The 23,342-nt window shown below is 41.8% G+C and overlaps 1 protein-coding gene across 6 annotated transcripts in view; it reads right to left on the reverse strand.

Annotated features, from left to right (window-relative positions):
- KATNAL2 (katanin catalytic subunit A1 like 2) overlaps positions 1–16,556 on the reverse strand; it is a 31,474-nt gene extending 14,918 nt beyond the window's left edge. Inside the window, exons 1-11 of one of the 6 annotated variants that reach the window (XM_066569715.1) lie at positions 12,734–13,160; positions 10,208–10,290; positions 10,009–10,079; positions 9,449–9,615; positions 7,320–7,359; positions 6,786–6,909; positions 5,701–5,796; positions 5,087–5,185; positions 4,320–4,397; positions 1,149–1,247; positions 544–607 (exon numbers count right to left, since the gene is read on the reverse strand). In XM_066569715.1, the coding sequence (XP_066425812.1) occupies positions 544–607; positions 1,149–1,247; positions 4,320–4,397; positions 5,087–5,185; positions 5,701–5,796; positions 6,786–6,909; positions 7,320–7,359; positions 9,449–9,615; positions 10,009–10,073 (832 nt within the window). In that variant the 5' untranslated portion in view covers positions 10,074–10,079; positions 10,208–10,290; positions 12,734–13,160. Of the gene's footprint in view, positions 1–543; positions 608–1,148; positions 1,248–4,319; positions 4,398–5,086; positions 5,186–5,700; positions 5,797–6,785; positions 6,910–7,319; positions 7,360–9,448; positions 9,616–10,008; positions 10,080–10,207; positions 10,291–10,342; positions 10,389–12,733; positions 13,161–16,466 lie in introns of those variants that run through there. The other 5 variants (XM_066569711.1, XM_066569714.1, XM_066569712.1 and 2 more) reach the window with 5 other exon arrangements.
- Positions 16,557–23,342: the final 6,786 nt, after the last annotated feature.

The following is a 23,342-nucleotide window of genomic DNA, read 5'->3' on the forward strand; positions in this document are numbered from 1 at the left end:
GAGAGGCTTTGCAACCTGACTCAGGTGGATCTTGTGCCCTCTGCCCCCTTCCAGCCACATCCTGGTGTCAAAGGGGGGCAAGGGGAGCAGGGAAGCTGCACTAACAAGGAAAACACCCAGCTAGAAGAAGGCAAAGCTTCCACCTCATTCCCAAAACAACCCCTAAAAGCAGAAGAAAGGAAGGACATTTTTCACTACGGAGTTAAGCCCATGGTAGATTTATTGACATAGCATAGGATCATGCCAATCTTGATTAAAATGGTCCAAGCTGAGCAAAACAGAGATCTGAGTTTTCATTCTCCTAAATTGTTAATGTAAGTACTGTCTCTGGAAGATTCCACTATAAAAATAGCCAAGGCTTACAAGAAAGGGCAGGTCTGAGTGTCAGAGCTGTAAATAACCATCCAACATTCTCTCCTTTTAATTTATGTACAGAACATGCTCTTTTTTAACAATCTGATCTAATTAACATTGATGATTTATCTACAGGACAAAACAAGAAGCAGTGATAAACACAAAGATGTGGTAAAAAGCTCTCCATACCTGGTGGTCCATAGAGCAATAATCCTTTCCAAGGGGACAGAATGCCAGTAAACAGCTCTGGATACTGTAGGAAAGTAATTTAGGGATTAAAAATGTATCATCTAAAACAAACTTCAAGGGATTGTAGTCCTCACCTTCACTGCTCCTAGCACATTCAAGAAACATAAGAAATTTGAAGAGAGGCATAAAACCACACCAAAACAATGGGACATGTATGACCTGAGTACTGAGAAAAATGCTGTATTTACTCTTTGAAATCTGCTTTCAGTGTTGGTTTTTTTTTCAAGTGCAATTGATGTGACATTCTCTTCTGTAAGTTATTTTTCATGGAATTAATCAAACCCAGCTCTTCTTACAATGCCAAAGGTGCCAAAGAATTGGACCTAATTCATACAATATTAATTTTGAAAGGTAATTTTCCTGTAGAAGAATGCAGGTGCCATTTCAGATGGAACAGGAATAGTTCTGGCATGAAACAGGAACACCAACAGCTCTAACACAAATGGCCTACCAAGGCACAGAAATACTGAGGACTCTAAAACACCACTGTAACTGCAAGGAAACAAGCCCAACAGTGGTTTTGTCAAAACTATTTAGCACCTTACCTTTATGGGGTAAACAACTGCTTCCTTGACCAGCCTTTTAGCTGCATCCAGCCCTATAATATCATCCCACTTCACGTTTGGCTTATGGAGATAAATGTCCTGCAACACACATCACATCTTGTTAGCAGAACTCCTTCTGCAGTCGGATAATGACTCTGGCAAAGTAAAAGGATCGACTCAGGGATAAAAGAGTGGTGCTGTTAAGTGATACAGGCTGTGTTATTTAACCCAAGGTACCAGGGACCTCCCAGGAGGGAAGCACACACAGCAATCACTTCCCCTCCAGGCCTCAGTTTCCCTAATGTATTCCTAGCAAATGTAGATGCTGAGCAGATCTTCCTCAGATCTGTTTTCTGTTAGTTTGATTTAGGAACCAATCAACATATCAGGAGCAATTGGGCTAAGAAGGTTCACCAGCCCTTATATTTTGTCTCTACTGCTGCAAGTATTGGATGTTGAAAAAAAGAAGTAAAAGTAATCATAGTGACGTATTGGTTCAAGTTTACACAACAATGGACTTCAGTAATTCAAATTACATCTCAATCTTTGAGCTGAAACACCTTTTGACACTCATTTTTCATTGAATTTTTCTTCCCTGTTTTAAACATGTTTATTTTATAGTCACAAGTTCCACAGCTCACTCATGTGCAATGTGAAAATATTTTTTTTTTTAAACTTGATGCTTAGTAACTTTATGGCTGCACCTATTATTTACGTTATTACCTATTATAATGTTAATACCTATTATTTATGTTATTTCTTGTGTTGTAACAGTGAAAAATTTCTATTTACTCCACTCTATACAAGATTTTATATGCTGCAAGAAAAGCTGTGAGAAACTGCAACAGGAAGAAATTTTCCCCCTAAGAATCTATCAAAAGATAGATGGTAATTAGTCTATGCCCTGAAACACTCACTAAATTGATTTCATTTAATTAATCAAACTTTCCAAATCTTCTATGAATCTTTCCATTTGCCTTTATAATATTTTGTGGCTTTGTGTTCCAGGGGCTAATTGCAGAAAATATCGCATCCTCAGTACAAATACTCAGGATAAATTTTGCTCTCCAACAAAAATAGTCCACACAGACTGAAGAAAAATTAGGTGGTTGCATCCAAGGGGAAAAGTTAATACAATTAGAAAAAAATTATTTATATAGAATAGATTACACTTTCCCTGTCTATTAACAGTGAATTAAGATAAATCAGATTTCTGACATTAAGTAGAGACTTACATAACTGTTTCCAAATTAAATTAGATTGTGTTATGAAATAGATATAACATGCTATTTATTTGTATTGATTTATGCAGTGTTGATTACCATAGCAACTAGCAACATACCATAATGGAGCACAATTCACAAAACACGCTATAACAAATGGAAAGCAATTTTTTATTGCTTTTTTTGTTAATGTAGCAGCAAGAACAACATTATTTTAAAGGTCTACCATAAATAAAAGACCAGACAGGAATTGAAACAAATGAAAATTTTCTTACTTTAAGATTGTAAATTTCCTAAGACATTTCTTCAGTTCCACTAAACATCAAATACAAAACTTGTGGACCAAGAATTTGGGCCATACACAGATATAAAAATCAGCCAGGAAAAGTCTTCCATGATTTTTAGAGAGATGATTTTAAGCAGGTTTACCCAAGATACTAACACTCATGATATTTATATCCAGAAAGTCACAACACTACCAAACACTGTGGTGCTGAGAATCCTTTTTGATGAGTGCCTCATCCAAAAGTGGTGGGTGCTAAGCGTTTGTGTGTGCTGTAGCCACAGATCCCCAGCAGACCAGGGCCTGTTTGTTAGGCTACACCTCAGCCCAGGAGTGAAATGGAATGCTGCTGACAAGGCTGTGGTTCCATCCAGGGGTCAAGCTGTCCATCCTGGAGGAATCCCCAAGTCTGGGTTATGGTGCATTACTGATGCTGCTCTGGCAGTGCTGGGATGAAGGCACTGCTTGCAGAGCTGACAGTAACAGCATCTCTCCACTGCACCACTGAGAATGCACAGGGAGTACAGACTGTGCAGGCTGCACAAAGCAAGGCTCAGGCAAGTACTAACCCAATGGCCCTGGGCTGTCCCAGCCAGGCTGTGACACAGCCCCAGGGCAGGGCCTGTCCCTGTGCCGGCCCTGCTGAGGCACCTCCAGTGCTGGGGACAGCTCTGGGCCCTCAGGACAAGAGAGACCCTGAGGGGCTGGAGCGTGTCCAGGGCAGGGAACGGAGCTGGGAAGGGGCTGGAGCCCCAGGAGAGGCTGAGGGAGCTGGGAAGGGGCTGAGCCTGGAGCAAAGGAGGCTCGGGGGGCCCTTGTGGCTCTGCACAGCTCCTGACAGGAGGGGACAGCCGGGGGGGTCGGGCTGTGCTCCAGGGAACAGGGACAGGAGGAGGGGAAACGGCCTCAGGCTGGGCCAGGGGAGGCTCAGGGTGTACCTCAGGAGCAATTCCTTCATGGAAAGGTTTATCAAGCCTTGGCACAGCTGCTTAGGGTGGTGGTGGAATTCTCATCCCTGGAGTTTAAAAGCCATGTTGATACAGCACTTGGGGACATGGGTTAGTGGTGGCCTTGGCAGTGCTTGGCAGTGCTGCTGTCCTGATGAGCTTAGATGGCTTTTCCAACCTAAATGATTCTCTGATTCTAAACCATGCAGGAATACCAGGGTTTAATAGTAATTTTGGTAGACGTTACCTAGTAGATACATTCAGAATTCAGATATTGCTGTGATACTGGCACACTGCCCACAGTGACTACAGCCCTGTGCCTGGAATGGAAACTGCACCCAAAGGGTGGAATCAAGGTTTCTCCCACCATCTGATCACAGCTAGATAAAACATTAGATAATAGTTGGTTTTAGCTAATATATTTAAATCTCTCTTTCCAGTGAAGTATTGCACTTTTTTGTGTAGCAAAAAGGAAACCCATGACAGTCTGCACAGCATGATTAAATTACCTGTTCCCCATTAGAAAGGAAAGGACTTAATAATTTCCTCCCACTGTGCATCAGAAGGAAACATCATTACATGTAAAGAAATTACTTGTTGGGGAGCTATGTGGAGGGAAAAATAACTTGCACTATTAGTGACAGTAAAAAGAAACAAACAGCATTCCCATATAAAGATAACCAACATCTCTACAACTGACATGGAGATCTGCTCTTACTTTGCTTACAACCACTGCAAGTTCTCTCATCTCACCAGTCATACCAGTAAAGGCACTAAGAGGTTTCAATAACCGTTCCTAAAACAGAAAAACATAAGTTCTTGTCAGACCGCAAGTATTTTTAGACAAACTATTATGTATTCTTTAAGAAACTGATACATTGTAGTAATATCAACTTTTGAAGTTGCAGAAATATGAGCAGCTTTTTTATTGCACTTATAGTCCTAAATATGACCTACATAGACTAAGAGGAGTGAAAAATGTAACTGTAGGTCACTGTTTTGTCACATTCTCTTTTTGGATAGTTTCTTCCAGTGTAGCAAGTTGCCAGGCAGACAAGCACCATGAAAGCTGGATGCACTATCTGAGAAGTTCTGGCTTGTGTGTGGAGTGTTTACAGAAAATTTATCTCAACCATCAAAATTCTGTTGTTGTCTCAGCTGAGGCAAATGCTAGAGAAATACTGAGCTGAAAGGAACCAGGATTTCACCCCCAGAAGTTCTGCAGGTGTCTGCATTTTTTTTTCATCTTAAGGCCTCATTTTTATTTGTTGCCTGCTTTCATATTCAGAATAAACAACTGTCATCAAATTAGACCACTATCAAGTATGGCTGTCCCTTCAAGGAGGAAATACGCCTCTCAGAAATCCGAGGCCTTTTTCAGCACTTGGGAACAAAACCAACATTGTTGCAGTGTTTTGTTTTGTTCCTGGTTTGCAAAACTCAAGTTCATATTGATTGGATGGAAATATGAATAGAAACACTTACTGATGGATCTGGATCACAATTAAGGCTGTTCAAGGGAATTCCATCTGGTGACACTCTGACAGCATCCTGAATTATCTTGCGGTAGTCAATTATTTGACCCTAAAGAAGGAAAAAATGTTGCTTAGGCTTTACCATGGTGGTAGCACTACACTTAAAAACACACTGGATCAAATTTTGCTTGCAATTACAACAGTGTGTTTCCTTACGGTCCTAATTATGGCAAAAATTGACCTCAAAAACTGTGGTAGCAATGGGGACAGAACACACAACTCAGGCAATTCAATAATTTAACTGCAGAGCCTTTCATTACCTCATTCAGGAATTCAAAATTTAACTTCAGTCTTAGTTATTTACCACTGGGCTTTAAAAAAAATATATATTCCTCTCTGAGTATGTTTGAAATAGTATTTAATGCAAAAAGTGCCTCCTATGCAAAGAATTATAAAATTTTGTATACAAAATTATAAAAGTGACTCTTCAGCTGACTATACAGAAACATTTTTATATAAAAATGGAGAAAAAACCCTACCATTTGATATTTTTGAAAACCTCTGTGCTTTTTTTTCCCCACATACATACTTCTCTGAGAAACCACATACCAGGTTTCCACCAACCTTTTTTGGGTGAGAGCTGTCTCCTCCGGTTTTGCTGATTCCTGAGATGCTTAAGCCAAAATCAGATTGATCCAGAGTATCTGCACCATCACTATCCTAAAGAAAAATGACTTTTAAAACAGATGTGTTGTCAAGTAAATGGATTGAAGGTATTACATGATAAGTATCATTCCCTCTCTTCACACAGGCCCAGATGAAGTTCCAAGAGAAATACTGATCATTTAAACACCACTGTAGATTTAATTGGACTTCACCTAACTGGTGACAGCAGTGAAAGCCACGGCTCTGGAGCTCAGCAGTGAAGTTATTCCACGTACTGAGCAGAAAACTGCATTTTACATAAGCAGCTCTTACGCACACAGGAAATGACAGGCCAAGGAAAAGGCACAGCATGTCAACTCAGAAATTAGGAGCTATTTGAGGAGCTATTTTAGTAACTTCACAGCAGTTACTGCTGTATACAATCCAAAAGGCAAAGTTTTGGGGTATTTTTAGGGGTAGCAATAGGTCAGAGAAGAGTTTCTCTTGATGCAGAAATATAGCCAGGCCCTTAAAAAAAAGGCTGCAATAGACACAGTGCTTGCCCACCAGCCTGCTGTTCCTGTCCACCCTCTGTAAAGGGATGGTAATAAAGTAGATTTCACAGCAATCTCACCAAAATGAGACTCTCAAACCTAACATTACAGACCCAAACTAGTCCCCCAGTCTCAAACAACTTATGCACTGTGAAGATGGTTACAACTGATACCACTTCATTCTTTATTTGTTTGTTTTCATTTCTGGTACTAAAGGATGAATATATTAGTATAAATGGGAAAAAACCCCTCTGATTGCTTTCAGTAGAGGTTGGATTATATACCTCCTTTTTCTCTAATTTTTGCCTGTGAATGCCCCTAAACTCATGGCCAGAAATTCTCTCAAGATCTTGCACCTATAATCCTTAAGTGACAAAATCACTAAAACCCATTAGTGCACAATTATTAATTGTGCAACTCCCATCCTCTTGCTGCCTACAGACTCCCCAGACAAAATCCCATTAATTTCAACTGTACTGCTGCCAAGATAAAAATAAAACATGTTTAAACCTGTCTGGGGCTCTCCTTGGTGGAGGATTTAGGTTCTGCTGTACTCCCAGCTGAAGTTTTTGATACTGATCGTTGTACTGTCTGTTGTTTGACTCTTGGTACATTCTGAGAAGAAGCTGCTGTCCTAGAATAAAGAAAAACAAAATGCAAGACTTCCATGACTTTTTTTTTCTTCAAAATACCAAAAGACTAAAGCCCAAAGCTTCCAAATAAAGCAGTTTTAGGCTAACTTTTCTTCCACTGAAGTTATGGTGTTAATTTCAATCACAGCAGAGTTTAATGCTTACTTTTTTCAAACACCCCACCCCACTTTACCCACACGGCAGAAGCTCTGTAAATTGTTTGCCTCTCCATTTGGGAAAAAAGTCTCTAATTTCCTCCAGCACATACAGAAAAAATGCACCACACAGTCAGGAGCATGGCTCTAGGCTTTGGTGCTCCTCTGGAATCACAGCATTATCTTAACCACTGTGCATATTTGCTTTTACTACAAAAATTTTCTGCCCAGAAAAACACCCCACACATATATCTCACCTTCTTGCTCTTCCTCCACTTCTCAGCTGTTGTTTATTTTCTGCTGAGGCAAAATTAATATTAAAATGGAAAATAATTAAGGATCTAAAAATGGCAATTTGAAGCTCTTTTTCCCTTTAAAAGTATTTTTAAGCAAACAATAATGACCTTGGAAATAATAATGCATAAACAATTGGAACAGCAGGAATATAAGCACTGCAAGCTTGTAAAATCTTAGTGAAAACAAACTGGTGTTGGTGAGAGTGCTTTTGCTTCAAGTTTTTTACATTTTAGCTCATTCAGTCTTTGGTTTCTCTGCTTACATTTTAAAACCAGTATCATGTTCACAGTAAAATGGACACCACCAGAAATTAGATTAAGTACAATAATTTAATATAGCACACAGAATGCTTATTTAATGCTAATAATTTTTTTGTTGCTGAATTGGGAAATATGAATTTGTCTTACTCCTCTGAAGGGGAATCAAGTTCAACATAACAAGACAGAATAAATGTCACATTGCAATAGTGGTTATCGAACTATGTTATCTTTTGCATTATTATCATTTTAAACAACTTCTGTCAAAGGAGAGCTTTTTTTTCACAAAATGTCCAACTTGCAAAGCCCAGATGTGAACTCATAAAGCCAAGGATTTGTATGATGCTACCAGCATGCCCCTGGTTACTCCAAAACACCTCTCATTTCAGTGTTCTCTGTGCAATGCTCTTCCACTCATGATTCTCACACACTAAAATAATCCCTCCCAAACAGTTATTTCCCTGAAGGAAAGGAGCTTGGGAACATGGTAGGTTTAGGGGCAGCAGAGCTCATGGAGCAACCTGTAATCTTGTGGGTATATCTACAACATTTCCAACTCATTGGAAATTACCAACCTGTTACTGTAGGACTTGCCAAGAGTGCTGCAAAGAATTCAATGGGAAGGAGCACCACACCAAGGGTTTTATTTAGATATCCAAGTCTGGCAACAGGCACAATTTAGGGCATGGTGAAAACTGCATGCAGTGCAAGAGAAGAGGCTGCTTGTGCTTTAGGGAAAAAGGATGATGCCTCCCTGCCAGCATGGTCACAAATCTGAGCTTAGATATAGCAGACTACTCCATGCCTGAGAAGCTTTACTGACCAAAAAATGCATAAAGAGAGCTCGTAAGTGTCCAAGAGTCACTTTTTGGGAATTCTTTTTTTACTTAGATCATGGATTCAGTCTTGCCTGCTGCTCTATGATGTGAAAAAATGCTTTATAATATTTTTTCACTCTTGCCTCATAACAAATCCTTTTCGTTTTGTCCTGCAGGGCTGTTCTTCCCCTTTGTATTAACACCAATCCATAGGTTCTAGATGTATTTGCCTTTTTCAAGCAAATTTCAAGAAAATTTCAATTACTAAACCCTTTAAACTGGAAAACACCTCTAAGACCATCCAGTCCAATCACTCCGCAACCCCTGCAGTGGCCACCACTGACCCAGGTCCCCGAGTACCACATCGGTGAACATCCTTGAACATGTTTTGTACCTTCAAAACATATGTTTTGAACCCTTCAAGGATGTTGCTCCACCACTTCCTTGAGCAGCCTGTGCCAGGGTTTGACAACCCTTTTCATGAGGAAATTTTTCCTAATGTCTAATCCAAACTTGGATCCTTCAAGCTCTTCATCATTTATTCTCATACAGTTGTTATTATGGCTTCTCCAAGTTACATTTTGTGCTCAAGTACAAAACCATTCAGGGTCATAACAGAATGTTCATATTCTGATTTGCCTCATTCTGTATGTATCATTCATCCACTATTCTCTGACCATGAGAAGGAAGTGAATAAATATATCTCTGCCATTATGCTTTGTGCTCAGCTGACATTTTCTAATACCAAAGCAGCTTTCAAAAGACAGAAAAATGCCATCCTCTGGGTCCTTTATATAAAGAACAAAGGAAAAACAGAAGGGCTCAAAGAACCTCTCTTAATTCTGGTATCTTGTGTGCTAGAACTTCAGATGTGTAACTGTACATTAAATTGAACATTACATTAAACTGAACATTAAATGCCGACATACATGACAAGGGCTGTGAGCATAGCAGGGAAATAAACATTTTAGACTTTGGAAACAAAAGCTTTCTTTTAGGAACAGAGCCACATACCAGTGTCCAGGACCTTTTTAGTAATTTTAGGATACTTTTGAAATTTTACAAAATAGTAGCTTTCATATTCCATCAAAATTGTCTCAAGATCAATGTTGTCACAAACTTCAAAGCCACGTAAACCTAATTTTGTCTCTTGTTCCAAAGCATTTGCAGCATCAACATATCTGGCAATTTAAAAACAAAACAAACAAGGATCAAAAAACTGAGAGTCATCATCTCCGATTTCTGAAAGAAGAAGCAAACAATGGCACTAGTAAGCATATGGTATCTTTAACCTGTCCATAGTCCTATTTTTATAGAAGTATAAACTCTAATTTTAATAAGCTTTGTTGGTTGATCTAAAGTATTTTAAATTATATAGAGAATTTTTGTTTCAGAAACTGAAACAATTTAGCAAAGCAACCTGCAAGGACACCTCATAGTAGTTTACCACTTCCTCACATCAACCCCAAGGCCCACACTGTCCATTCAGCCAACAGAGGACAGAAAGATGCAGTACAGCAGGTCAGATAAACACAATCCCACAAGGGTAGAGCACTATTATTTAAAAAACATACCCTTCCTCCATTAAATAATGCAAAATTAGAATGAGGAGATTTTTCCGACGAGCTTCTGTTCGCATCTCTTCCTGTGAATTAAGACAGAACTCTAGATCAAATGTAATATTCTCTTTATTGCTGTTAACAACATCTAAATGTAGCCTCTGGAAACAAACAAATTAACACAACAGCATGTAAGAACTGTAAAACAACTCACTGTTAATAAACACAAGGAAAGTGGTTTTCAATCTAATTTTTCTTACACATTATCAGGGCTACTGGATGGGTAGAAACCTTTTCCTAGAGAAGAGAAAATTATTTTAGGGTTGAACAAATAACTTACTTCCCTTACTATGGTTATGGCTCCCAACATGTTCAGACTGCTGTGAATGTCAGGGCAGGACTCTTGCAGACCTCACTGCTTCAGGGACTGTGCAAGGAAACCTTGTGCTCCATCCTGGCTGTGTCCTTCCCTTGCCACCAGAAACCTGTTCTCTGAGTGCCTGGAGAAGTGGGGCTGGTGAACAGGTCTGAGATCTGCATGACTCTGCTACAAAGACCAGCTGCAACACTTGCTGACACCTCATATTTCATAGGCCTTGATGTATAAATGGAATAAATGGAACACAGACACTGGAAGAATTAGTAGATTGAGATAAGATGAAACTTGCATGACTTTCACAGAGGACTGACCAGAATCAGGACTCAACATGAAGAAATTCAATATAGAGTCAGTCCCATGGATGTCTTGGCACAGACTGGAGAACCCAAACTCATTCACAAATGGTTCAGCAATAAAAATAAGCAGCATAAAACATCCTGTTCTTCACTCAGTGAAGCTTCAGCGGAGAGAGTATCAGATGCAATATCAGGTAGAGGAAAAGGCACAGTGGAAACAGAATTATGCAAGATGATGGAATACAGCCTTACTCTGATGAAACACGCCATGTATGCTCAGTGTCTACAGAGAACTTCTGAGATTCTTGGGTCATAACAGAAGGTGCTACAATGAAAGCTCTAGAAATCAGCACATTGCCTTTGGTCTGCTTCACTGGGACTTGAAACTGTGACCACAGGGAAAGTAAGTATGGCCAAACACACATTTAGGTAAATTAATGACTTCCCTTCTCTCTTAGGTTGGGAGGCATTGGGAGTTGGACTCAGTGATCCTCATCCAGCTTGAGGTATTGTGTCTTTCCTTTGATTCTGTGATTACTTGTGAGGACCCAGTACGAACAGGAAGGAGTGGCACTTAATGGATGGGGAAGGAGCAATGATTTCTGTTGATTGCACAGCACACACACAGCCCTGCTCACACTGCACAGTAAAGCTACACAGGCTCCTGCTTCCAGCCCCAATTTTCCTCCCTTCTATCCCAACTGAGCAGCATCCTCATCCACCCCCAAGGAAAAGCCCAGCCCAAGTGTCACCCACTGCCTGCAGGTGACAAACACAGATTTCTCTACTCTTCATACTGCAGAAAGAGCCCCACCACCTGTATCAAGGACTTGGGCTGCTCTCTACCTGTGCCTGGCACACAAAGATGCCAAGGAACTACTACTGACCAAGGCTGATGTTTTTAAACCCCACAAGATGTGCAAAATAAATATATAAAGACCATTACTCTATTCTTTCTGGTCTCTTGGAAGAGAGAGCAACCATAGCAGACTTCTGATAGTAGAGAATCACTTATTTCAAAAATCAAAGGTGTTTTTTGGGTGGTGCAAAACCAATTTACCTCTTTATACACCATTCCTTTGCAAGGTTAGACCTCCCTCTGCTCTGCACACAGCGCTGGGTATCACATGGCATTCCACTGCTAATATCAACACTTGAGATAACATCATCAGCTACTGTTTTATTTTAAAATAAAATCTGCCAGCCTGTAAAATGTACTGGATAGAACTGGGAAAAAGTATCTCAGTCCAGCAGGTATTTCCTGGGACGTTTGCTTCAGTCGTGGGGCCATCTAGTGTCACGACGAAGGAAGAGCTGGGGTTTGCACTTAACGTTTCCTGCAGAGTCAAAGTTAACTGGCATTTCACACACTGCAAATGAGATTTGTAGAGTGTTCATTCTGGTTTTCTAGAATGAAGGCTAAAACTGGCTGGGGAAAAGGGAAAAAAGCATAACCCCTTTCTATCTTTGATACCCTCTTGAGAACCTGTTTCCAAAAGAAGTTACAATACCACTTCAGTGGTGGTACAAAGATAATTTTTCTGAACCATTTTGGGGAGAAATGAGTGCTGTGTAAATGTTTTGTAGATTGGTAACTCCTGAATGAAGCAGACTGGTTCCTGGGAGGTGCTGCAACAAGAAATGAACCAATTCTGAGAATTGCCATGAGCAAAGAGAGAACACACACACACACTGAGATGAAAGAGTCTTTTCCTTCTTAATCTTTTGATATGCTGGTGCTTGGAAAACAGATTTTGAATTGTTGCCTTTTTACCATTTCTCCTGGATGACCTGAAATTCTGAAACACATCTGGAGATGCAAGAAGGAAACTGGAGTCATCACTTGCTGAGAATCCCACCTGTACATCCCTCAAAATGCAACTGCTCCTGAAGGTTTATGCTGAGAAAGATTAACTGTTGTGTTTGCTAATGTATCAAAGGGCAAGGTTACAGCTACTTCTGAATATTTAAAATACAGTATGCAAACAGAGTGGCCACCACAGAAGACAAACACATCAAATGTTTCATGGAATAAACATGGATATTCTGACAAGAGAGAAATTACCTCTCCCTGATGGACTGACAGGGTTCATGATCCATGGCTGGAACTTCCCTTGAAAAGAATTTGTGTTCTGGCATGTCATCTGCTGCTGTTCATCCCCTTTTGTTACTTCTGATATCCCAAAAGCACTTTAAGTTCTAGTACAAATAGTGATACAGTGATTGGCAGCATGTCAAATAATTTAAGTACAGGCCTGCTTCGGGGGTAGGATAACATTGTGTCTATGTGTGAGCCACCTACTTCAGCCTTGACATAGCAATGTTCGTCTGGTTGTGCTGACCAAACAGAAGGAAAATGAACCTTTACATCCCAAAAGAGCCCCATCTAAAAATGAGAAGAGAGTTTGGACTGAGAGGTTAATTCTGTCTTTAGCCTTTGTTAAGAAGAATGCAGACAGCAAGCAATGGCTGATTTTGAGAATCAGATGTGTCCAAAGAAAATTAACTAAGCTGTTAATCAGTTAATCAACTGACAATGACTTGTATTAGGTTGGACCTGAAAAATAGAACTGAGGTTTCCCTGGTAGCTCAGTTCTGTGAGAGTTCTATAAACCAAACAAAAACCAAGGACCTTTCAACATGCATCTGCTGCCAAGTCACCAATCTGGTGAACCAGTGGCATATGGATTATTGCCTGACCAGCCCCACCAAACCCTTTCCTGCATTTCACCATTATTTAAGCCATTATTTTAGCACATTATTATTTCACCATTATTTTAGCACACACCCTTTCCAAAAGGCAGATGAGCCTCTGTGTCAGTGCCACCAGGAGCTTTATCTGTCCCCTTAAAAGAGCTCTGTGCCTGCCCTGGCCTGCTGTCCTGAGCTCCAGTTTGTCCTCTAGGACTGACCCACTGCACTTATGCCCAAAAAAACCTCCCTGCCACAGTCCAGGCAGATACCAACACTGCCCAAGGCTTCTGGTGCGCTTAGGGGGGAAATGGCAGATCTCACACAGCATGAAAAAACAGGAGTGCTTACAAGTGCAAAGTTACTTAAAATTCAGTTTAGCTTTATAGTGATCTAGCCTTCCTGTTTAATTAGTATTTAGAATCGCATGTTGTTTATAGCCACTGGTATTTCAATAGATGTTTAAATGTTTAAAGTTTAATAAGCTTCCATTCTTAAAAGAACAGAAAAACAAATGTAATTAAATTTTCAATTACTATAGGGGGTTTTGGTGTCCATGAAATTAATAAAACCTTAAGGCACTTAAATGTGATCTTGTTTTAAAAACGAAATAGTTGAGCACTTAACTAATTAGCTTCAACACTTACAGTGTTATTTTTTTTTTCTAGCTTAACAAAAGAGTGGCACATATTCCCTTTTTTGGGTCATTTTGAATTAGATTCTAATAGAGTTGTGCATCTTAGGTGCAATTGTTTGTTTAGTCATTTCCACACCTTTCACTAAAATGCATTTAAATTCAAGTAAATGAATGAACCAAGTCTCTTGTGCAATTTCCTGAAATTAATGGGCCTACTAAAAGATTAATTTAACTCAGTAACATTTCATTATCATTTCACCCTATCTATTCTGCATGAATTTTGCACGTTTGTTGGGATGAAAAATAAAGAGCTACAAGAGTAAGTCATTATTACCTGGGGAACTTGGGAGTAAGAACTGTTCTGCTTTAGCATATGCACTCTAAGGGCAAACAACTGGGGCGGTCAGGATGTGCTCAGAAAGATCTCTGAGACTAGGAACTCGGACAAGAGGCAGCCAGGTGGCTGTGCAATCACACAGGGAAACCACTAATTGTAATACACCCTTCCCTCTTTGTCTTTGGGATCCCAGGATGCTGACAAGTATGGAGTTCCTCAAAATGAAGCTGGCACCATGTGCCAGGACAGAGAGGCCTGATGGGCTCACCTAGGTTTCCTCCTCCCTCCCTCCCTCCCTCCCTCCCTCCCTCCCTCCCTCCCTCCCTCCCTCCACCACTCTGTATTCCCACAGCTTTGCATTCCTCATAGCCCTTTGGATATTTGCACCCTTGACAGGCGTTTCAGAAGGCTGAATGTTCAGTTCTTGTCTGGCTTGCTGACCGTAATTTCTGAGAAACACAAGCAGAAAATGGAACTGGTGAGTTTTAAACAATGTATAACTTGGCTGCCATTGAATAGAATTTCCCAGGACAAAGAAAGGGCGCTTTGCCCTCCTCTCTCCTCCAAATAATACGAGGGTGCTGCAAACAATAGAGTTGCCAAAGTTTTTCAAGGATTACAATGAGCTTTCATAATTAAAGACATACACCGAGCTCACCATAGAACTTATGACTGGGAACAAGAAGGAAAAAAATCCACTTGGCAGCTTCAGGTGGTTCTTTAAGTCACTAATCAAAAAAAGAGCCTCCAAACTTCTGCTCTTCTGAGAAACACAAACAACTCCCTCATCTCTGTACCCAAAACATCGACTGTTACCTTCAAAAGGCTATGGAGAAGCCAGTTTGCCAAGAGCACATCATACCAAATCCTGTGGCACAGCTGACAGAGCTCTTGAGCTCCAGTTCTCAGTCCCACAAGTGTTTCTGCATTTAGTATCGAGCACCATCTTTGTGACAAAGGCCATGCAAATCCCCACTGGTGAAGTTAAAAATCAGGTCCCCTTTTCTCTTCTCCTCCTGCGTGTTGATGCTATTTCAATACCACACCTTCAGGCTCCATTTGCAGTGGTTAAGATCTGAATTCACTTTAGGGCTCAGAAGGAGACCACGCTAGAGGATCCCATTCCTAGGTAAACATATCTATCCTATTAACACTTCCTGAGGAGACAATATTGAGGGGCAGGCACCAATCTTTTCTCTCTGGTGACCAGTGACATGATCCAAGGGAATTTCATGGAACAGGGGAAGGGGAGTTTTAGGCTGGATATCAAGAAAAGGTTTTTTTTCCCCAGAGGGTGGTCAGGCACTCAACAGGTTCCCCAAGGAGTAGTCCAAAGCTGCCAGAGCTCCAGGAGTGTTTTGACAATGTTCTCAAGATCATGGTGTGTGTTTTGGGGCTGTGCTGTGCAAGGCCAAGAGCAAGAACGTGATGATCCTTGTGGGTACCTTCCAGCCCAGAACATTCTATGATTCTACAACAAGTTGATATAACATCTAAAGCTCAGTCTCAGGGCTCCTCCCAAAACACCTCTTTTGTGAAAAATCCTGTAGTTTTCATTCTTAAGTAAGAAGAGGGATTGGTGTATGCATGCACAGCATCCAACAGCTGTATGGGAAAGGCTTTAAGCAGCCTCTCTCCCTCTGGTGTAATTTAACCAGCAGATGGAAGCAGAGGAACAGGTTATGAAATTCAGCAAAATCTCGCTGTTTCTCGGCTTTCTGGAGCAAGAACCATAGAATCATTGAATTACAGGATGGTTTAGATTGGAAGTGACCTGAAGACCATCCAATTCCAAACCCTGCCATGGCCAGGGCACATTCCATTATCCCAGCTTGCTTCAAGCCCCATCCAACCCGACCTGGGGATAGGGCAATACAGCCGTGACTTTTTGAAACAAGAACGAATGGAGGAAGGGATACGGACTGTCTCCTTTGGCCATTACTACTGCTCCAGAACCATGCAGAGAGGGGCTGTGAGGGATTCACACCCGCCCGGGCCCAGGGGGTCCAACCCCGTCCCCGCCGCCATGACAACACCAGCCCCCGCGCATGCGCAGATTCCCCCGCTCGCCGTTGACAAGGCAACCGAGACGCGTAACCGCGACGCGCAGCCGCCCGCCCCGCCGGTTCTCACCGCTTCCCTCGCCTGGTGGGTGGTTCTCAGCGCCTGGCAGGCGAGCTCCATGGCGACAAGGGGTGCCGCCGGGAATGTTACCGGGAACGCCGCCGGGAATAGCGCACCGAGAGCCCGGACCCGCACCCCGCCGACCCCCGAGGGGGACAGGCGCACCCCGCCTCTCCAGCGCAGCCAATCGAAACGTCGGAAGGTGAAAGATTGACTGAAGACCTGCCCAATCACGAGTAGAGGAGCGTGGGTGGAAGGCGGCGGTGGCCAATGAGCGCCGGGCTCCCCTGTGTGGCACGGGGCGGTTAGCCGGGGGGTTCGGCTGAGGGGACGGAGCGGTCTGGCCCCTAAACAATCCAAAACTTCCCAGAACAAGCCAAGCCAACATAAACCAAGCCAAATAAACCCAAAATATGCCAATCCAAGCCAAACCAACCCCAAACAAGCCAAACCAACCCAAACCATGCCAGTCCAACCAAAGCCCACCCCAAACAAGCCAAATCAAACCAAAACATCCCGAACGAGTGCAGCCCAGCTCACTCCATTGTTGGACATGCCCAGCTCACCCACGCAGCTGAGGTGTGCCTGAGAAGCAGCAGAGTACAGTTTGCCTTTCACATTAAGGGGCGTTAAAATGGAGACCACGGCTGTGAGGGGGCACAGGGCTGTGAGAAGCGCTCTCTTCAGAGCACAACTCGGCTGTCTGGTTGCTGCAGCCTCCTGGGGTTGAGGGTGCGAATTATTCGAGTTGGATTGTGCATGTTGCATGTCGTCCAGCTTCAGTCCAGCTGGAGGAGGATCTATGATAAAGGCGAGATGAAACCTAAAGCTCATAAAGGACCTCTGCCAAAACTCCTCTTGCATGAGGAATCCTATGGTTTTCTCGCACAGTGGGAAGATGAATTGATGGACATATGCACAGCTTTGTGGGAAGGGCTTTTGTTATCCCTGTTCCCAAATCCAACAGCTGCTCAGTTCTTGGACAGGGTAATGACTAGGTTCTCACATCATGCAACACAACCTGGTCTAATGGAAGGTGCCCCTGACCATGGCAGGGGGATGGAAGTGGATGAGTTTTAAGGTCCCTTCCAACCCAAAACATTCTGGGATTCTATATCACACTTGTTTGTCATCGCAGGCTTCCAGCTGGGTGATAATTGGCATTGACTCCATGATTCTCAGAAGGCTGATCAATCACTTTATTATACTGTATTTATTAAAAAACCATTGCCCTTATAGACAGTCATGATACAGGTGGGCCCAACTGGTCCTTCAGTCAAAACACCATCACCATTGGCCATCAAGAAATCACCCTTTGGTAAACAAATCTCCATAACACATTCCACATGTTCACAACAGCATGTGCAGCAAGTGAAGATAAGAATTGTCTATAATTCTTTTCTCTGATCTTCTCACAGCCTTTCCCAGCACAAGGCCTGGGAAAGTTGTGCATTGCTTTCTGTGGCCAGAGAGCTGCTGCCACATTTGCTTAGCATCAAATCCTCAAAAATATGTTTTTTCCAGACATCCAGATCTTCTTACAAAAATACTCCTCAGTATAACTGTCAATACTCCATTATGGCTTTGTCCTTTTGGACAAAGCCATAATGGGGTATTTTGGACTGTTCCCATTCTGGAATGTTTCTCCAGCCTTTTTCTAAAACATTCCCAATCTGGTACATGCCAACACAGGCTGCAGTGTGTGTTCACAGCTCAGTAGTTGTGCTGTAAATGTATATACATTCATCCTGTCAAGGATGCAATTTAATACACTTTTTTAATTACTTTTGTCCCATAAACCATGATGTTTTTTCAAAGTGGATCAGATTAATGTTTTACTACCTAACTTAGGTCCCTTCCTATTAGAGTGTGTGCTTAATTTTGTGGCCTTAATGTGGTAGTAGAGTGGTAATGCATTTGTTTTTCCATTACCATGGACTTCTTTTTTATGGCTCTGAAAGAGAAATTCCTGTAATTTAAGTTAGAATTCAAACCATCCCAGGTTTGTCACTGTTGGGAGAATAGCCTGGGTTCAGGGCTGTGCTTGACTGGAGAGTTTTCCACGAGTACTGCTAAAGGGGTAATGCTACCTTAATACATGATTTCCTATAGTTTTGATGGATAAAGAGAACTCTTCAAATCCTTTGAACAAAAGTTGAGGGTAATTTTCACAAAAACTGTCCATAGAGGCAAATGCTCACCCACAGTCAGGGAGGCTGTGTTCAAGACTGTGAAATCCAGGCCTATGTCAATAGACATAATATAATAAAAATAATAATGATCAAGTAAGCAACTTCAAAACAAAATTAAAATACTTTGTTGTTAGTCCTATTACCAAAATATAGGTGTATCATTGTGGTATATGAGGATGGGCAGGCAACATTAATATTTCATGATCAAAACTGATTAGTATATATATATATATGCATACTAATACTATATATATTATATTATATATATTTTATATATATATATATATATATATATATATAAATACATTAGGTTTCTAATTTGGATTTTCCTAAACTTTAATATATCTATTGTCACTGAAGTTATATATAACTATATTCATCATGTCCCTTTGTTGCCTCTGTCCCAACCTGGAAATGAAACTTGGGATAATTTTAGTAAGGAGGTAGGTAGTATAAAAAAGGATCTTTATGAAGGCTTTCAAGGGCAGTTATGGAAAGATATCCACAAAAGCCCACTCCCCCCCAGGGGTGAGTGCATTTTTATAGGTTTTAGGAAAATAGCATAATTGATAAAAAGCACCAATTAGGAGGACAAGTGGTGATACAATTCCCCCCCAGGCCAAGCCCCTTCTCTGCAGTCCCCCCTTCAGCAGTAGCTGTACTTTGCCCATGAAAATGTGTCTTGAAGGGCTGTTCTCAGCCTTGGCTCCCAGGAAAAACCAAGATAGCAGGGAGCCTTGTGCCTCCCGGCACGTGGGGCTCTGGAATTTGTTTTTTGTCTTTCTGCTCAGGGAAAGGCCATAGAAAAGTACTGGGAAATATAGCTACTAGTACAATAAGTGACAAGAGTTACAAATAGGTATGTGAAGAATGCAGAGAACATATAAAAGAAAAAAAGGCAAAACCTAAACAGCATCACCTTGACAGAAGATTATGTCCCATCCAAACTCTGTTTTGTCAAACAGCTGCATAGAAAATGCAGATACAATGCAGGCACATAAATTATTTCTTTCCAACAAGCAGACTCAGAGAACCACAGGATAGTTGGGGTTGGAAGGGACTTTGAAGACCATCCAGTTCCAACGCCCTGTCTTGCACAGGGACACTTTCCACTAGCCCAGGTTACTTCAAGCCCTGTCCAACCTGAGTATCCAACTTAGAGTATTTTGTCTTATAGCCAGAGCACACATATATTTTGTTAGCAGCATGATTAAGGCTGTCTTTCAGGCTCTCTGCTTTGACAGCTCTAGACCTCACACAAGAGGGTTGTAGGCCCTGACCAGCACTTAAATATTTTTGCCATTCACTTATAAGGTTACCTTAAAAAGTACATGACTGTGGCCTACAAGAGACGATGGAGAAGCTTAAGGCTGACCTCATAAAATTCTTTCCTTTAAACACAGTACATACAAAACAAATCTACTTTCCACCCAGTCACCCCAGCCCTGCCTGCAGCTCACACTCTGTAGTTTATTAGCAGCTGGTTAAGCAGCACAGGAGGGGTTTGATGAGGTATAATGCTGATAAAAGCAATTGTTGCAGTCCTGTGAGCAGCTGTAGAGTGGTTTTGTTTGTTGTTTTGGGCCTTTTTTTTTTTTTTTAACTGCAGTGTTTGTGGAAGGCTGGGAGGGTTTATTTGGATGTTCCGATGTCTTTCTGTAGTTAACACAGCTGTGGGAACAGGCAGTGCTTATACAGACATACTGTGCATAGCACTAGAATACTAGAAAAGGTTGAAACCAGATGGGGCTTTTTCCCCTAACAAGCCTCAATTTAGGGGGCAAGTTGCTTAGCACCTATAGGCTCGTTCCTTACCCTAATTAGAGCCTACTGGGGAAGACAAAAACCCCAGTGACTAATTCAGTGATTTTTCTGGGAGATAAGAGTGTGCACTAGCTGCCTGGAAGAAGGTCTCCTCTTCCAATGGCTGATGCTGGGCCGAGTTTTAACACTAACACTGAAAACTCAGAAAATGCCCAAGAGAAGAGCCTGGGAACTGGTTCAGGAGCTGCAGCAGCAGGTTTAGTGAGAAGGAAGAGGAAGAGAAGAAGAAAGGGGTTTTGGAGATGGAGGTCCAAGAAGAAGCAGAAGTTTCAGATCCCGGAAGAATTTCTGACATTTGAGGTAGGTTTCTTAAAAGTTTGGTGGAGAGAGCAATATTGGAAATGTTGAAATTTAGCAAAGATGACTTGGTAGCTATGGAGTGTAAGCCTGAAGTTGATGTGTTTGTGAGAAGTTGTGATAAAACAGCAGGATTTTGAAGAACTAGAAAAAATTTGAGGAGGACCAAAAGTCCTTTTTTTTTTTAAGGATAGGGCCCCAGAGATGTATAGTAGAAAGGCTGTGAGGGAAAGATGGAGGAAAACAAGATAGGATTCAGGAACACTTCAGTAAAATATTATGGAAAGCTGCTATGTAAACTCTTGTTATCATATGCATGTGAGATAAATAAAAATAGCATTTGCTCTTATCCCTGCAGATTCTGGGGATAAGATGAATGGAATTGTTGAAAGATGTGGTTATGAAGTGAGAGGTGAGTGTACACTAGAAAAGAACTGCCTGGCTCTGATGTGAGCTTGAACACTGATGTCCTTCCCAGTGTGTTTGAAGGAAGGAACACTTGAGGGTTTGTTAAAAGAACAAAAGAAGGCTTTGGTCTGGTCATGCTTTAATGATCTAAGGGAGTCTAACCTACAGCTTGCCCCTTTAGTCTGGTATTGAATTGGAGGGGAAAATAAGCATTTGATGGACTTAGGATTTGAAGTCATGCAGTGGTGTGGCAGATGGAATGTTTTATTAGCCTGTCGATTCTTAGTTTTGACTAACAGAAGGGGTTTGAAATTAATGAAGTCCTTATGTTTAAATCTTCAGGGAAAGGGGTGTCATAGGACCAAGCACAAAAGCTGTTAGTGCAGAGGACTAGATATCTGTGCCTGTAGTGGAAAACTTCAGCACATTTAAGGGTTTATCTTGGAGTAAATAGTAAATAAAAAGGAAAGCCTGTCTCAGCAAGCTGTTGCAAAATTACAACAAATTATGTTAGTTATTGAGTTCCTTGGTGTCCAGGTCTTACAGCAGCATTAAGTGCTCATAGGTAGTGTGTATGGCAGGGATCAGTATCCTGTAGAAAAGGTCGGCTGTTTGTTCCTAAAATTACCTGCCAGCACCCCTCCTCACAGAGCCTGCTGCTGACACGGCCTGTCCCTTGGCCCATAAGTTACTGTTGTAGTTGCTGCCCTGGATGTGTCAGTTGTGCAAAACTAGCTGCCTTTTAGTTAATACAAGCAAATATGTTTTGCATTTCAGGCCTCTTCTCTTTTCCAGTGTCTCTGTCTTCTTGTTTGGGTTGTGCTGGCTGCTTGCCTGTTTGTTGGCTGAGTCTTTCCTATTTTTTATTGCAATAAATTGGTTGTTTGGTTTTACAGCCAAGTTGCTGATGAAACTGAATATTGTGAGTAGGTAATTATTGTGACTAGGTAATGATCTCTGGCTGCTTTTGAAAACAATATTCTCGGCTGCACCTCGATGTTTATTTTTCTGTAAATGTCTCAACATTTACATTCCTTACAGCAGGAAACCCATTATCCAGTTTTTGAAGCTTACTGCTGGTGACATTTTCCCTTCATTTTTTATTACTAAAACGTGCTGCATCATCATTATAACACAAATTATGAGTGCTCTTGATTGGGTGGATAAACTGGGCTGTAAAATCACAAGCTTTCTATTTAATCCACTTCAATTGCAAACTGGAATATGTTCTATTTCTTTTATTCTGTGACTTGCTGGTTTGGTTGGTTTTTCTTTTTTATTTTTGTTTGTTTGGTTTTTAATAGAACAACTTAGTTAAAGAGTGGAGTGTTAATTCTGGAGGGCAAGAAACATGGCAGGTGTGTCCAGCTCCTCAGTACAGGAAAGACAAGGAGCTAATGCAGAACATCCAGTGGAGGGCACAAGGATTATGAGGGGTCTGGAGCATCCCTTGTGATGAGAGATTGCAAGACCTGGGCATGATTAGCCTAGAGGAGACTGAGAGGGGATCTCATTAATGCAGATAAACATCTCAAAGGCAGGTGTCCAGAGAATGGTGTTGGACTCTTTCAGTGGTGTCCAGCGACCGAATGAGGAGCAATGGCCACAACTGAAATACAGGAAGTTTCACTTCAGCATGAGGAAGAACTTGTTTATGTTGAAGGTGGCATAGCTCTGGTAGAGGAGTTCCAGTGAGGTCGGGGAGCGTCCCTCTGTGAGACATTTCACACCCACCTGGAGTTCTTATGCTACCTGCTCTGTGTGACCCTGCCTTGTCAGGGGTTTGGTCTAGGTAATCTCGAAAGATCATCTTTATTTTGTGATTCTATGATTCCTCCGGGATCATTTCCAGGGCCACTTGAATTCTTCACACCCTGGATCTCCTGCAGGACTACTGTGTAATTGGAGCCGGTACCTACCGGACTGTGTGTATGCAGCTGGACTAGTGCTCCCTCTCAGTTCCCAGTCTGTACCACTGCAGTTTCCCCTCAGAGTTCCCGGTGTGTCTGTACCCCTCTAGTCCAGTTTCCCCTCAGGGTTCCCGGTGTGTCTGTACCCCTCTAGTCCAGTTTCCCCTCAGGGTTCCCGGTGTGTCTGTACCCCTCTAGCCCAGTTTCCCCTCAGGTCCCCCCGCCCCTCCCTGCCGCCCTTCCCGCCGGACCGC

Source organism: Molothrus aeneus, chromosome Z (assembly GCF_037042795.1).
Source record: "Molothrus aeneus isolate 106 chromosome Z, BPBGC_Maene_1.0, whole genome shotgun sequence".
In the NCBI taxonomy this organism is placed as follows: domain Eukaryota; kingdom Metazoa; phylum Chordata; class Aves; order Passeriformes; family Icteridae; genus Molothrus; species Molothrus aeneus.